The 13,220-nt window shown below is 42.1% G+C and overlaps 1 protein-coding gene across 1 annotated transcript in view; it reads right to left on the reverse strand.

Annotated features, from left to right (window-relative positions):
• Positions 1 to 13,220, reverse strand: part of CHRDL2 (chordin like 2) — an 83,141-nt gene that overhangs the window by 50,124 nt on the left and 19,797 nt on the right. The window contains exons 3-4 of the mRNA XM_069070847.1: positions 4,487 to 4,580; positions 2,133 to 2,275 (exon numbers count right to left, since the gene is read on the reverse strand). Coding sequence (XP_068926948.1) covers positions 2,133 to 2,275; positions 4,487 to 4,580 — 237 coding nt within the window. The remainder of the gene's footprint in view (positions 1 to 2,132; positions 2,276 to 4,486; positions 4,581 to 13,220) is intronic.

The following is a 13,220-nucleotide window of genomic DNA, read 5'->3' on the forward strand; positions in this document are numbered from 1 at the left end:
AAATGCAAAGGAAGGTGTCCAGCCACACCAGATGTAAAACTATAAAATTATAAAATGGTAATCATCAAAACTATTTTGTATTGACTAAGAAATAGAGTGGTGAATCAGTGGAATGGGTTAGGTACACAAGACACAGTAGTAAATGACTATAGTAATATATTGTGTGATAAACCCAAAGACTCCAGCTTCTGGGATAAGAATTCACTATTTAACAAAAACTGCTGGGAAACCTGGAAAATAGTATGGCAGAAACTAGGCATAGACCAACATTTCACACGATATACCAAGAGAAGGTCGAAATGTGTACACGATTTAGACATAATGGGTGATGACATAAGCAAATTAGAAGAGCAAGGAATAGTTCACCTGTCAGATCTATGAAGAAGGGAAGAATTTATGAGCAAACAAGAGATAGAGAACATTATGAAATGCAAAATGGACAATCTTGATTACATTAAATTAAAAAGATTTTTCACAAATAAAACCAACGCAAGCAAGATTAGAAGAAAAACAGAAAGCTGGGAAACAATTTTTACAGTCAGTGTTTCTGATAACAACCTTGTTTATCAAACATACAGAGAACTGAGTCAAATTTATGAGAATACAAGTCATTCCCCAATTGATAAGTGGTCAAAGGATATGAATGGGCAGTTTTCAGATGAAAAAATTAAAGCTATCTATAGCATATGAAAAAAATGCTCTAAATAATTAATTAGCGAAATATAAATTAAAATAACTCTGAGGTACCACATCACACCTATCAGATTAGGTAATATGATAGGAAAGGGAATTGATAAATGTTGGAAAAGATGTGGGAAAACTGGAACACTAATGCACTAAGGTGGAGTTGTGAACTGATCCAGCCATTCTGGAGAGTAATTTGGAACTATACCCAAAGGGCTATAAAACTGTGCATACCCTTTGATCCAGCAATATCACTACTAGGTCTGTATCCCAAAGAGATCACAAAAAAGGGGAGAGGACCATATGATGTACAAAAATCTTTATAACAACTCTTCTTGTGTGGCAAAGAATTAGAAATTAAGGGGAAGCTCATCAATTGGGGAATGTCTGAACAAATTGTGCTATATGAGTGTAATGGAATATTACTGTGCTATAAGAAATGATGAATAAGCAGACTTGAGAAATCCTGGAAAGACTTACATGAACTGATACTGAGTGAAGTGAGCAGAACCAGGAGAATAGAAACATTGTGCAATGATCAACTATGATAGACTTAACTCTTCTCAGCAGTACAATGATGCGAGACAATTCCAAAAGACTCATGGAAAATGCTATCCACATCCAGAGAAAGAACTATGGAGTCTGAATGCAGATTAAAGCTTACTATTTTCTCTTTTTTTGTTGTTTTTTTCTTTCTTATGGTTTTTACCTTTTGTTCTGATTCTTCTTTCACAATATGACTATTGTGGAAATATGTTTAACATATACCAGATTGCTTGCAATTTTGGGAAGGGATGAGGGGAGGAGGGATGAGGTGGGGGAGGAAGGGATGAGGAGAAGGAGGGTGGGAGAAAAATTTGGAACTCAAAATCTTATAAAAAATGAATGTTGATAGCTATCTTTACAGGTAATCAGAAAAAAATGAAATACTATTAAGTGTGTGTGTGGGGAAATATACCATTCTGCTTTACCAGTAAATAATAATAATAGCATTTACATAGCGCTTTAAGGTCTTCAAAGTGCTGTACATTGGTAACCTCATTTGCTCCTCATAACAATCCTGGGAGAAAGGCACTATCATCAGTCCCTTTTACAAGTGAGGCAACTGAGGCTGAGAGAAATTCAGTGACTTGCCCACTGTCACACACAGTTAGTAAGTCCCTGAGGCCATAATGAAACTTAGGAGCGCCATCGCCTAGTTGCCCCCTCCTCTGGTCTCAGCATTCCCTTCCTTCTACATCACCCCTGGCTAATCCCATCCCCTCCATACCACCTCCACTTGCCCATGCTGGAAGATTGTTGTGTCCCCCCATTATAGTACAGGCTCCTTGAGGGTAGGGACTGTCTTTTGCCTCTATCTGCATCACCAACGCTAAGCACAGTACTTGACACATAGCAGGCACTTTATAAATGTTTACTGATTGGAAGGGATCTTTGGAAAAACTTACTGAGCAGCTGCAAAAGACACACTGGTTTGTCTGACGGGAGGGAAAGAGCTCTTGGGTGGTGAATGTATCCCCTTGCTGGTAGGTGGTCCCATTGTATTGGCATGACTTCAGGGGGGCCCGGAGCCCCGATGGTGTGTGAGGTTCTTCGGAAAGATTACAGAAAAGAAGAGAAAGAAAAGAAAAATGAAGATTCCTTCCAATTTGAGACATTAGCCAGAGTCATCCCAGGGAGCCCACAGCTTTTGCTATATAGCATCTCCTTCCTTCCAGTCTTACAATAAGCTCCTATGGTCCCACATCTTTCAGGAAATTGGTAAATGTTGGAAAAGATGTGGGATTCACATCTAGATTCATCAGGATTGGCCCTTCCCTGTCCCACCTTGCTTGGCTTCAGAGCCAATCTGGCTGCATTTACTCCCTTCCAGAAATGAACCTTTCCCCCATGATGCTAATATGTATGTACATATCTTATCCACCAGTACTAGACAAAAAGCTCCATGAGGATGGGAACAGTGTTTTACCAAAACCTTCTATCACCTTTAGGACCAAGCTGAGTGTTCTGCACACAGTCAGCACTTAATAAATGTTTGTTGAATGAAATAGGTTTGAATAATTGGAGCACTGATCTGAGGCGAGAAGACAGTATGTTCCATGTTCCAAGGTCCCATCTTTCAGGGAGTGGGAATTCAATTAGATCCTTCCTAAAGCTTACTGGGTGATGGTGGTGGGAAAGGGAGACCTCAAGCCTGTACTTTCTTATTCCTCAACCTGGGGCCTGTAGAAGCCCCACCCAGGGGAGGCTCTATTCCTGCTTGATGGTCTGAAAAAAGAAATTAGTATTTATTTTACTCCTGTGTCTAGGTCTGACAGAAGATCACAGATTTAGAGCCATGGAAGACCTTAGAGATGACCAGATTCTACCCCTTATTTTACAGATGATAGACTAAGTCACAGATGGGTCAAATGACTTTTCCAAGGTCTCACAGGTAACACGGTCAGGATTTGAACTCAATTCTCCTGACCCCGAACCCTGTTCCCTTTCCACTATATTAGTGGCTTGTATTTCTATATCACTCTAACATTTACAAAATTCTTTCTCACCATAATTTTGAGAGGAAGATATTATAAATATTATCACCCCACCCACCCATTTTATAGATAAGGAAACTGAGGTTTGAGTCCAGATCCATCACCCTTTCTGCGATAACACACGACTGCTACAAAAAGTGGCCACCCTAAGGCGGCTGGAGTCTGAGGCTACATGCACATTTCTCTTCCTCCTTCCCTATGCTCTTCAAATACTTGAAAATATCTCTCATATCACCAATCTTTTGTCTAGTGGCTAAACATTCCCAGTTCCCCAATCAAGCCTTATATGACCTGGTCTCCAGTCTCCTCATCATCATATCTGACCCCCTCTGGGCATGCTCCACATTATCAATGTCCTTCCTAAAATGGCTCTAGGAATGAAGTTTCGATGTGGTCTGACCATGGCACAGAATAACATGACCACCACTCTCTGTTCTAAATGCTATGACTCAATTGGTAGAGCCAAAGGGGCTCTACCAATCTAGGGGGTCCCACACCATGTTAATGACTTGGATTGGGATTGTTGCCCACTGCATCCCTCCAGATCTTTTTCATAGGAATTGCTTTTAAATTACATCCCGAACTATCCAATACTAGGACAGGGGATTAAGTGTCTCCTCCTCTCTGATCCCCACCCCCATCTCTATTAGAAATCTATGTCTAGAAGGGTCTTTAGAAAATAGACATGTTCCCCTAACATAGGAATCCCCTCTTTAGCCCTCCAAGCAGAGAATCATCCAGTCTCTGTTTTGAACTTTTTTTATGACAGCTATCTCCCTCCCTGGTCTCCTGAAGGAGACTATTCCATTGTTGGATACATGTGACTGTCAGGAAATTTTTCCTTATAGTGAATTGAAATTGCCCTCCCTGAAACTGTTCCTCTCAGCCCCAATGTGCTCAGTTCTGCCCTCTGGGGTCAAACAGGGAAGTCAATTAGAGGAAAAGAAGGGCGTTGGGGAATTAGGAGGAAAGAGAGACTTAGAGGGGAGGGAGAAGTGAAGCTAGGAGAGAGGTGAGATTGTAAGAATTTGGGAGAGAAGACAGGAATTGAGGGAAGAGGAAATTGGAATAGAGGAAGGGAAAGGCACAGAGTAGGGTAAAAAGCATGGGGTTTAGAGGGAGGGGAGATGAGCGAGAGACTAAGGAGGCCTAGAGTTAGAGGGAAGGGAGGGAGGATGAAAGGTGGGTGGATCTAGGGCAGGGAAAGCCTAGAGCCAGCAGAGAAAGGGAAACATGGAGTTGGGGGGGAGGCTGGAGCTACTTACCCACGCACCGGGGGCAGCATTGCTGAGGGTCCGTCACAGGCTGAGGACAGTGCACCGGTGGGCAGTGGAGGCGATAACAGCTCACGTGGGCACTCTATGGAGGGGAGAGAGCAGGCTCAGGAGGTTGGTACCTCACAGAGCCCTGGCCAGGGCAGGACAGAGATGCATCTTTCTTGATTTGGGTTGGGAAGGATTGGTCTGGGACCAAAATAGGACCTTGAAATTGTGTTTAAAGTGATGACAGAAGAAAACCTTAATGCTAAGAAGATTCAAAGAATCATGGAGCATTAGCACATCAGAGCTAGGAAGGGCGTTAGGACACAGAATGTTAGCACTGAGAATGACCTTGGGATGTATAATGTCAGAGCTGGAAGAAACCTTGGACCAGACTGTGAGACCAAACCCACACTGTGAGAGTGGGAAAAGACCTCAGAACTTTGTAGAATGAAGTATGTTGGAGCCATAAGGGACCTTAGCTGAAAGAAAGCTTAGAATTTCAAGTGTTAGAACCGTAAGCCTTGGAACAGATAGAACTGATCGTGTCAGAGCTGAGAAGGGCCTTAAAACACATAGGTTGTAAGTGCTAGAAAGGACTTTAGAACATATAATGTCAGATCTGGGAGGGCCCTTAGAACATAGAATGTCAGAGATGGGAGGGGTCTTAGAACACAGAATGTCAGAACTGGAAGGGCCCTTAGAACACAAATGCCAGAGCTGGAAGGGATCTCAGAAATACAATATCAGAGATAGGAGCCACCTCAGCATATAAAACATATGTCAAATCTGGAAGAGACTGGTCCAGTCCCTTCATTTTAAAGATTTCAGAGCTGTGACCCAGAGAAGGAAAACTGTTCATCTAAAGGCACTCATGTAGGCAGGGCAGGAACTAGTCAAACTTGTAAGCTCCAGGATTCACCTGCACAGGACCATCTGAGCAGTGTTACTATACTTCCTTTAACCTCTCCCCCCATAAGTGCTTCTAAAATTCCATCAATTCCACTTGGACAAACATGGCCAGGACAGACAGGTGGTGCAGTAGATAAAACACAAGGCTTAGAGTCAGGAAAATCTCTCTTCCTGAGTTCAAATCTGGCCTCAGACACTTACTAGCTGTGTGACCCTGGGCAAGTCACTTAACCCTGTTTGCCTCAGTTTCCTCATCTGTGAAATGGCTGGGAGAAGGAAATGACAAACCACTCCAGTATCTTTGCCAAGAAGACTCCAAATGGGGTCATGGAGAGTCAGATATGACTGAAGATGACTGAAGAACAAACAACAAACATGCCCATGTAGCCATTGGAGGATAAAACCTTGTCTCTAGAAGGTCACCATTAAAATGTATATATTTTACGTGGAAGGAAAAAGGAGATCAATGATTACTATCTGCTGATAGCTTAGGACAGAGTTGAAGATCGACTCTTATGGGGAACACCTGGCTAAGAGGTGAAACCCAGGGCTCAGAGGAGGTTGACAGGTCCTGTGAAGAGCCCTGAATTATAAGAGCTAACGTTTCTACAGCATTATCAGGGAGAAAGAATAGAAACTGTAAGACCTATTTTACAGATGGAGAAATTGAAAATTGGAAGGGTCATGACTTGCCCAACGTCGTATAGCTGTTAAGTGAACAGAGATCTTCTCATCCTGGGACAAGCTCAGCTACCATCATCCTCTTCTCTCTGCCTCACAATGTCATCCCTCCACATTGTTCTTTTCTCCCCCATCCACCCCTCCAACAACCTACAGTCAGATGTTAATTCATCCAAAACATGTGCTCTGGGGGGTGGCTAGGTGGTGCAGTGAATAGAGCCCTGGCCCTGGAGTCAGGAGGACCTGAGTTCAAATCTGGCCTCAGACACTTAATACTTACTGGCTGTGTGACCTTGAGCAAGTCACTTAACCCCAACTGCCCCTCAAAAAAACCCAAAAAGCAAAACATGTGCTGTGGAGACCTGGGTTCTAGTCCCTATTCTTCTACTGATGGCATTGAAACCTGGACAAGTCATTTCCTTTTTCTGGGTTTAAGATTGTCTTTACCCAATGAGTAAGTTGGATTAAAAGATCTTTCAACTCATTCTTTTTTGAACATTTTACAGTCTATGTCTGGAAATCCTTTTCAACTGACATTCTAGTACTCTATGTTCTAAAGCTTCTGGCAACAGCTTCTGCTTTCCTGGTCCCACAAAACAACTGCCCTGCAGTCGATGCACCTCAGTGGTACAGTGGATAAAGTGCTGGGCCTGAAGTCAGGAAGACCTGAGTTCAAAACAGGCTTCAGATTATTTACTAATTGTGTGACTCTGGACAAGTTACCTAATCTCTGCCTTAGTTTCCTGAACTGTAAAATGGGGATAATACAGTCCTTACTTAGCAAAGTTGTAAGGATCAAATGAGACAATATTTGTAAAGTGCCTACCACATAGTAGGTACTATATAAATGTTTATTCCCTCTCTCCTTCCTTATCTAACATATACTTCTATTAATGTATCCTAAGATTGCATTAGCTCTCTTAGCAGCAATGGCAAGCTTCTTGCTAATTCACACACCTTGTCTTAGCTAGGCAAATCTAAATACCACTTTCATCTTCTACAATTCCCCTCTTCTCCTGTTCCCAGGCCTGGGACAACTTGTCTTTTTTTCTCTTCCCACTAATTGGACCTATCTCCATCCCTTGGCAGCATGGATCAGCATTGGATGTCTTAATTTTTAAAAAGGGGGGAAAGAAAGAGTCTTCTCATTTATAGACTGGTGCATTTGACTTTCTTGGAAAAGTTGAAGCACACATTATTAAAGGGGTCACTTTTCAGAAAAGGAAGCAACAATCTCTAAGAACCAGCATGGTTTTTTCAAGAAAAGATTATACCAGACTAAACTCATGTCCTTTTCTGATAGTGCTATTAAACTGGTAGGTAGACTAATAGGGGGCACAGTGGATAAATTGCTGGACTTGAAGTCAGGAAGATTCATCTTCCTGAGTTCAAATCCAGCCTCAAACACTTACTAGCTGTGTGACCCTGGGCAAGTCACTTAATACTGTTTGCTTCATTTCCTCATCTGTAAAATGAACTGGGGAAGGAAATGGCAAGCCATTTCATATCTTTGCCAAGAAACCCCCAAAAATGGATCACAAAGAGTCAGACATGGAAATGACTCAACAACAACAGACTAATGCTAGCTTGTACTAGAAAAAGTCTCAATATATTCTGGTAAACAAGATGTAAAAACAGAGTTAGATGATTGTACAATTGAGGTGAATTCTGAATTGATTTAATGACTAGGTTCAAAGACACTGATCCATTAATTTATCTATATCAACTTGGAGGGACCTTTCTGTTGGAATTCCACAGGGTTGTGGTCTTAGCCTTATGCTATTGCTCAATATTTTCTTTCTCTTTAAATTATTTTATTATTTATTTATTTTTCAACATTCACTTGGATAAGATCATGAGTACCAGAATTTTCTCCCCATCTCTCCCCTCCCCACACCTCAAGACAGTAAAGAATAAGAACCAATGGAAGAAATCAATTGTCACTCAATATTTCCATCAACACCTCTGATGAAGACATAGCTCTCACAGCTGTACCCCACTTGGTCCTTCATCTTCAACTTAAAACTCACCCTCCTTCAGAAAGCATTCCTAGGTTAATTCTCTGATCTACCTGCCCTGCTTGGTGGGGAGGTGGAGTGGGGTAAAATGAGTCCTGGGACTAGATCCAAAGCACTAGGAAAAACCTAGGACAAGTGAGACACAAGCCCTTCTTAACTATTTCTTCAAAGTCACCAGAGATCTTGCAGTTGCCAAATCTGATGGCCTTTCCTCAGTCCTTATCCTTCTTGACTCCTCTAGAGCCTTTGACACTGCCAATCACTTTCTTCTGATAATCTCTCCTCTCTTGGTTTTTATGACATTGGTCTCTCCTGGGTCTCCTCCAGTCTGACTGACCACTCCTTCTTAGTCTTTTTGGCTGTTTCATCATACAGGTTATGCCCACTAATTGTCAATGACCCCCATGGGTCTGTCTTGGGCCCTCTTTTCTTCTTCCTCTATGCTGTTTCACCTGGTAATCTCACTGGCTCCCATAAATTCAATTATCATCTCTTTTGTTGTTACTTGTTGTTCAGTCATTTCAGTCATGTCCAACTCTTCCTGACCCCATTTGGGGTTTTCTTGGCAAAGATACTGGGGTAATTTGTTATTTTTATTCTAGTTCATTTTACAGATAAAGAACTGAGACAAACAGGGTTAAGCAACTTGCCATGGGTCACCCAAGTAGTGTCTGAGGTCAAATTTGAACTCAGGAACATGAGGCTTCCCGACTTCAGGTCTAGTGCTCTATCCAATGTGCCATCTTAACTGCCCATTGCACCATCACTCTATATATACGATCTCCAGATCTGTGTATCTAGCTCTCATCTCTCTCTTGAGCTATAGTCATATATTTCCTATTACTTGTTAGGCATCTCACATTTTATGTCCTATAGGCATCTCAAATTCAACATGTCCAAAACAGAACTCAAGACTTCCCCCAAACCTTCTCCTTTTCCAAACTCTCCAATTATTGCCACCATCTTTCCAGTCCTCCAAGTTTACAATCTTGGCATCATCCTTAGTGCCTCTCTTCTATTCATTCCACATAGCCAGTTCTTCTTGTTTCTATTTTATAAAGTCTCTTATGCATGTCCTTTCATCTCCACTCACACAGCCACTATGCTGATCCACATCTGGGTTGCTTTCTATTGAATAGCTTTCTATTTTTGTTTCCCTGCCTCTGGTCTCTCCTCCCTCCAATCCATCTTCCACTCAGCTGCCAAAGTGATCTTTTTAAGGCGTAGGTCAGATCATATCACCTCCTTATTCCATAAACTCCCCCCTATTATCTCTAGTATTAAATATAAAGTCTTCTATTTGGCATCTAAAACCCTTTTCCAAATGGCCCCCTCTTCCCTTTCCCTTCCCCTTATACCTTACTCCTCTCCCCTCTTCTCAGTGGCACTGGTCTTCTTGCTATTACTTACAGAGTAGGGCACTCCAGCTCCTGACTCAGCGCCTCTTCACTGGCCACTGTCTCCTGTCTCTAGAAAGCTCTCCCTCCTCACTGCTACCTTCTAGCTTCCCTGGCCTTCTTCAAGAATCACCTCAAATCCTACCTTTGGCTGAAGTGCTTTGCTAGTATCGCCCCTCCCCACCCCAATGCCTTCTCTCTGAGATTACCTTCTATCCCTCCATCTTGTTTAGCCATCGTATGTACATAGTTGATTGCATGTTGCCTTTTACATTAGAATGTGGACTCTTTGAGGACAGGAACCCTGTTTTTTCTTTTCTTCACATCCTCATCACTTACTACTGGGCCTGTAACATACGAAGCATTTAATAAATGCTTGTTGACCTGTTGACTGCATCAAGATGATGAGGAAGATTCAACCTGAACAAATTAGGGGCAGGGAGACTCCCAGACCTTACCATTTCCCTGACTAAAGAAAAAGTGGAGGGGTGGCGATGTTCCTGGAATATTTTACTTCTTGGCCTGACAATAATGGAGTGGGAGATAAGTGGGAATCTCCCAGATTCTGTCTCTTATGCAAATTAAAGAGAAAGTTGAACCAAGAGGAAGAGGGGGGTGTGCCTCAGGGGACCAGCTCCAGCTGAGACACAGCCCCAGATGTCCGAAGCTAAGGAACACCTGCTGTTTGTCTCAAGAGATGACGTCAGCACCCCACTCACCCACCCATCCATCCACCCACTCCCTCCTCCCTGAGAACAGAGACAGTAGGGCCTATTACACCATCAGGAATTATGTCACAAATGGGTTTGGCTTATAGCCAAGAGACATTTCAAGCTTTGGTACAGCAGCCCTCCTGCAGGGGGCCAAAGAGCTCTGGCTGCAAGGCCGAGGGGGGGGCAGTCTCGTTAAGTCATCACATCCATCCCCCCTCCCTCTCAGCAAGTCGTCACTGCGGCAAGGTCAGAGCATTTCACAGGATCATAGATTAAGAGCTGGAAGGGACCTCTGAAACCATCATCAGATTGGAGGAGAACCAGGAGAAAGCAGTGTCGAAAAAACCAGTAGAGGAGAAAGTATCCAGGAGAGGAGGATGATAGAGGTCGAGAAAGATGAGGACTGAGAAATGGCCATCAGATCTGGCAATCGAAAGAAGGGCCCCCTGGTTCAGTCCCCCCATTTGATAAACAAAGAAACTGACGACAAGATGAGGAAAAGGAATTTTCCCACAATCCCACAGGCAGTAAATAGCAGGGCCAGGATTTGAACCCACATCTTCCAACACCAAATGTTTATTGTACTGTTTCTTCTTCTGTAAAATGAGGGGATATCAAGCAAAACAAACTTTCCCAATGGCTGTATATAGATGTTGTTCAGTCATGTCTGACTCTTTGTGACCCCATTTGGGGTTTTCTTCGCAAAGATATTGGAGTGGGTTGCAATTTCCTTCTCAGGCTCATTTTACAGATGAGAAAACTGAGGCAAACAGGGTTAAGTGACTTGCTTATGCTCACATAGCTTGTCAGTGTATGAGACAGAATTTGAACTCAGGTCTTCCTGACTGCAGACCTAGCACTCTAGCCAGTGAGCAACAGACACACACAGAGACACACACACACACTAACATGCACATGCACATGTGTCTCATGCATACTCTAAATCCATTCCTCTACATAATGGATGATAGTATTTTATTATTGGTCATCCAAGGTGGGGGATGGGAAGGAGAGAAAATAGATTTCTGTTAATTTTTTTTAATAGGGAGCAAGGGAATACTGCAGATGTGAAATGCTAGATGAACTTTCAGATGAGGTCACTGTATTTTTTATTTTACTTAAATTTAATTACTTAACTTAATATATAACAACTTATTTTACTTAAAATTTACTTTTACTTTAAAATAACTTTTATTTTACTTTAACTTTACTTAGTTCAAGAGATCTTTCATTAAGCAAGAGTAATTTGTAAATGTTTGTAATGCAAAAACAAAACCTGTCCATAAAAGTGAAAGTGGAAATATGAAAAATAAAATAAAATGAAATGAGGGGGTGGACGTGATAACTGCTAAGGGTATCCAGGTCTAATTCCTATGACTTTGGGTTGCCACCACACAGAAGATGTCCCAAGTTCCTTAAAGGCAGGGACCTTGTCTTTTTCATCTGAGTCTCCCCCAAACCCTGCCATTGTGGCTTCCAGGCAGAGTAGAAACAGCCTGCACCAGGCTGCAGACCTTGTTTCTGACTTAGAAGCTGGGTGACTATGGGTTAAGTTCACTTAGTCTCTCCGACCTAAAAGGTCTTTAAAATGGGAAAATGGGGATAACATCTGAATAATGTCCTTACAGGGTTGTTGGGAGGATGAAATGAGACTATGTACTTGGCCGACTTCAATGCATTATATAAATGTCAGCTATTATTTGCCTTGAACATTTGAAGTCCTTAATTAATGCTTGTTGATCCTCCAGAGCAAAATGTATCATTACTGTCATGCACTCCTGACAAGAAGGCACTGAGAAGGCAAGGTCCTACTGTGCTCATTGTTTGTGGACTATTAAAAAAAAAGCCAAACATTTGATCTGGAGAACAAGATGGAGCCTTAAAAACTCTCCTCCATCTGTGAAGGACGGACATGTTTATGAGATCATAAATAATCCTTGAGAGAGGCAGTTTGGTATAATGGATAGAGAGCCAGTCTTCTAATCAGGAAGGCCTGGAGTCAAGTCTCACCTTTGACACATACTGGCTGAGTGACCTTGGGCAAGTCCCTTAACTTCGAAGTGCCCCAGGCAACTCTCTAAGACTATATGTTGTATAGGAGTTGTAGATCTGCACTGGTAGAGGACATTTCCTCCCTGGTATTTTCCTACACCTTTGAAATCTGAGGTCCACCCCACCCCCATTTATCCCCCCAAAATTCCTTAAGCTATTAAAATAAGGAGATGGCTTTGAGGATTCTCTATTAATATCAAGGAAGAAACATCATAGAGAGACTCGTGGGAACTAAAAGTGGTCCATATAGGTAACATGGAGTCCAAAAGAAAAAGGGGAGATGACTTTCAGATGTTTTTGTTTGAACATTGTTCTGATGTTTCAAAAGATCACAGAGTCTTCTAATTGAGATATTTAACCACTCACCAGAATTCTCCCCAGTGCCTTGCATGAAGTAGGAGCTTAATAAATGCTTATTGGATTGGACTGGATTGACTTTAACCATCCACATGGGGGAAAAAGTGGATGAAAAGTGCCTATTGTCCATACCATGTTATGTCTATGATACAAGGCAGCTATGTATACTAGAGTACTGTATTCAGGAGTCAGAAAGCCCTGTTTTCAAATCCTGCCCCAGACTCTTCTTGCTAGCTCACTTTTTAACCTTTCTTAGCCTCAGTCTCCTTGTTTGTAAAATGGATATAATAATGATACCTACCTTACAGGGTTGTTGTGAGACTCAAATGAGAAACTGTGTGAAATGTTTTGCAGACCCTAAAATGCTATATAAAGATGAGCTATAACTAGAAAGGAAGAAAGAAAAAGGAAATAAAGGTGTTATCAGATAAAAGAGGTGCAGCTAGGTGGTGAAGTGAATAGAGCATCAGCCCTGGAGTAAGGAGGACCTGAGTTCACCTTGTGCAAGTCACTTAACCCCAATTGCCTTGCCTTCCCCCCCCTCAAAAAAAAACAACAACAGAAAAAGAAGTGAACTGGCCATTTCATGAGGGAAATGAATAACTGTTGG

Source organism: Petaurus breviceps, unplaced genomic scaffold, assembly GCF_028583685.1.
Source record: "Petaurus breviceps papuanus isolate PSGF00001 unplaced genomic scaffold, PetGlider_PUasm1.0 90823, whole genome shotgun sequence".
NCBI lineage: Eukaryota > Metazoa > Chordata > Mammalia > Diprotodontia > Petauridae > Petaurus > Petaurus breviceps.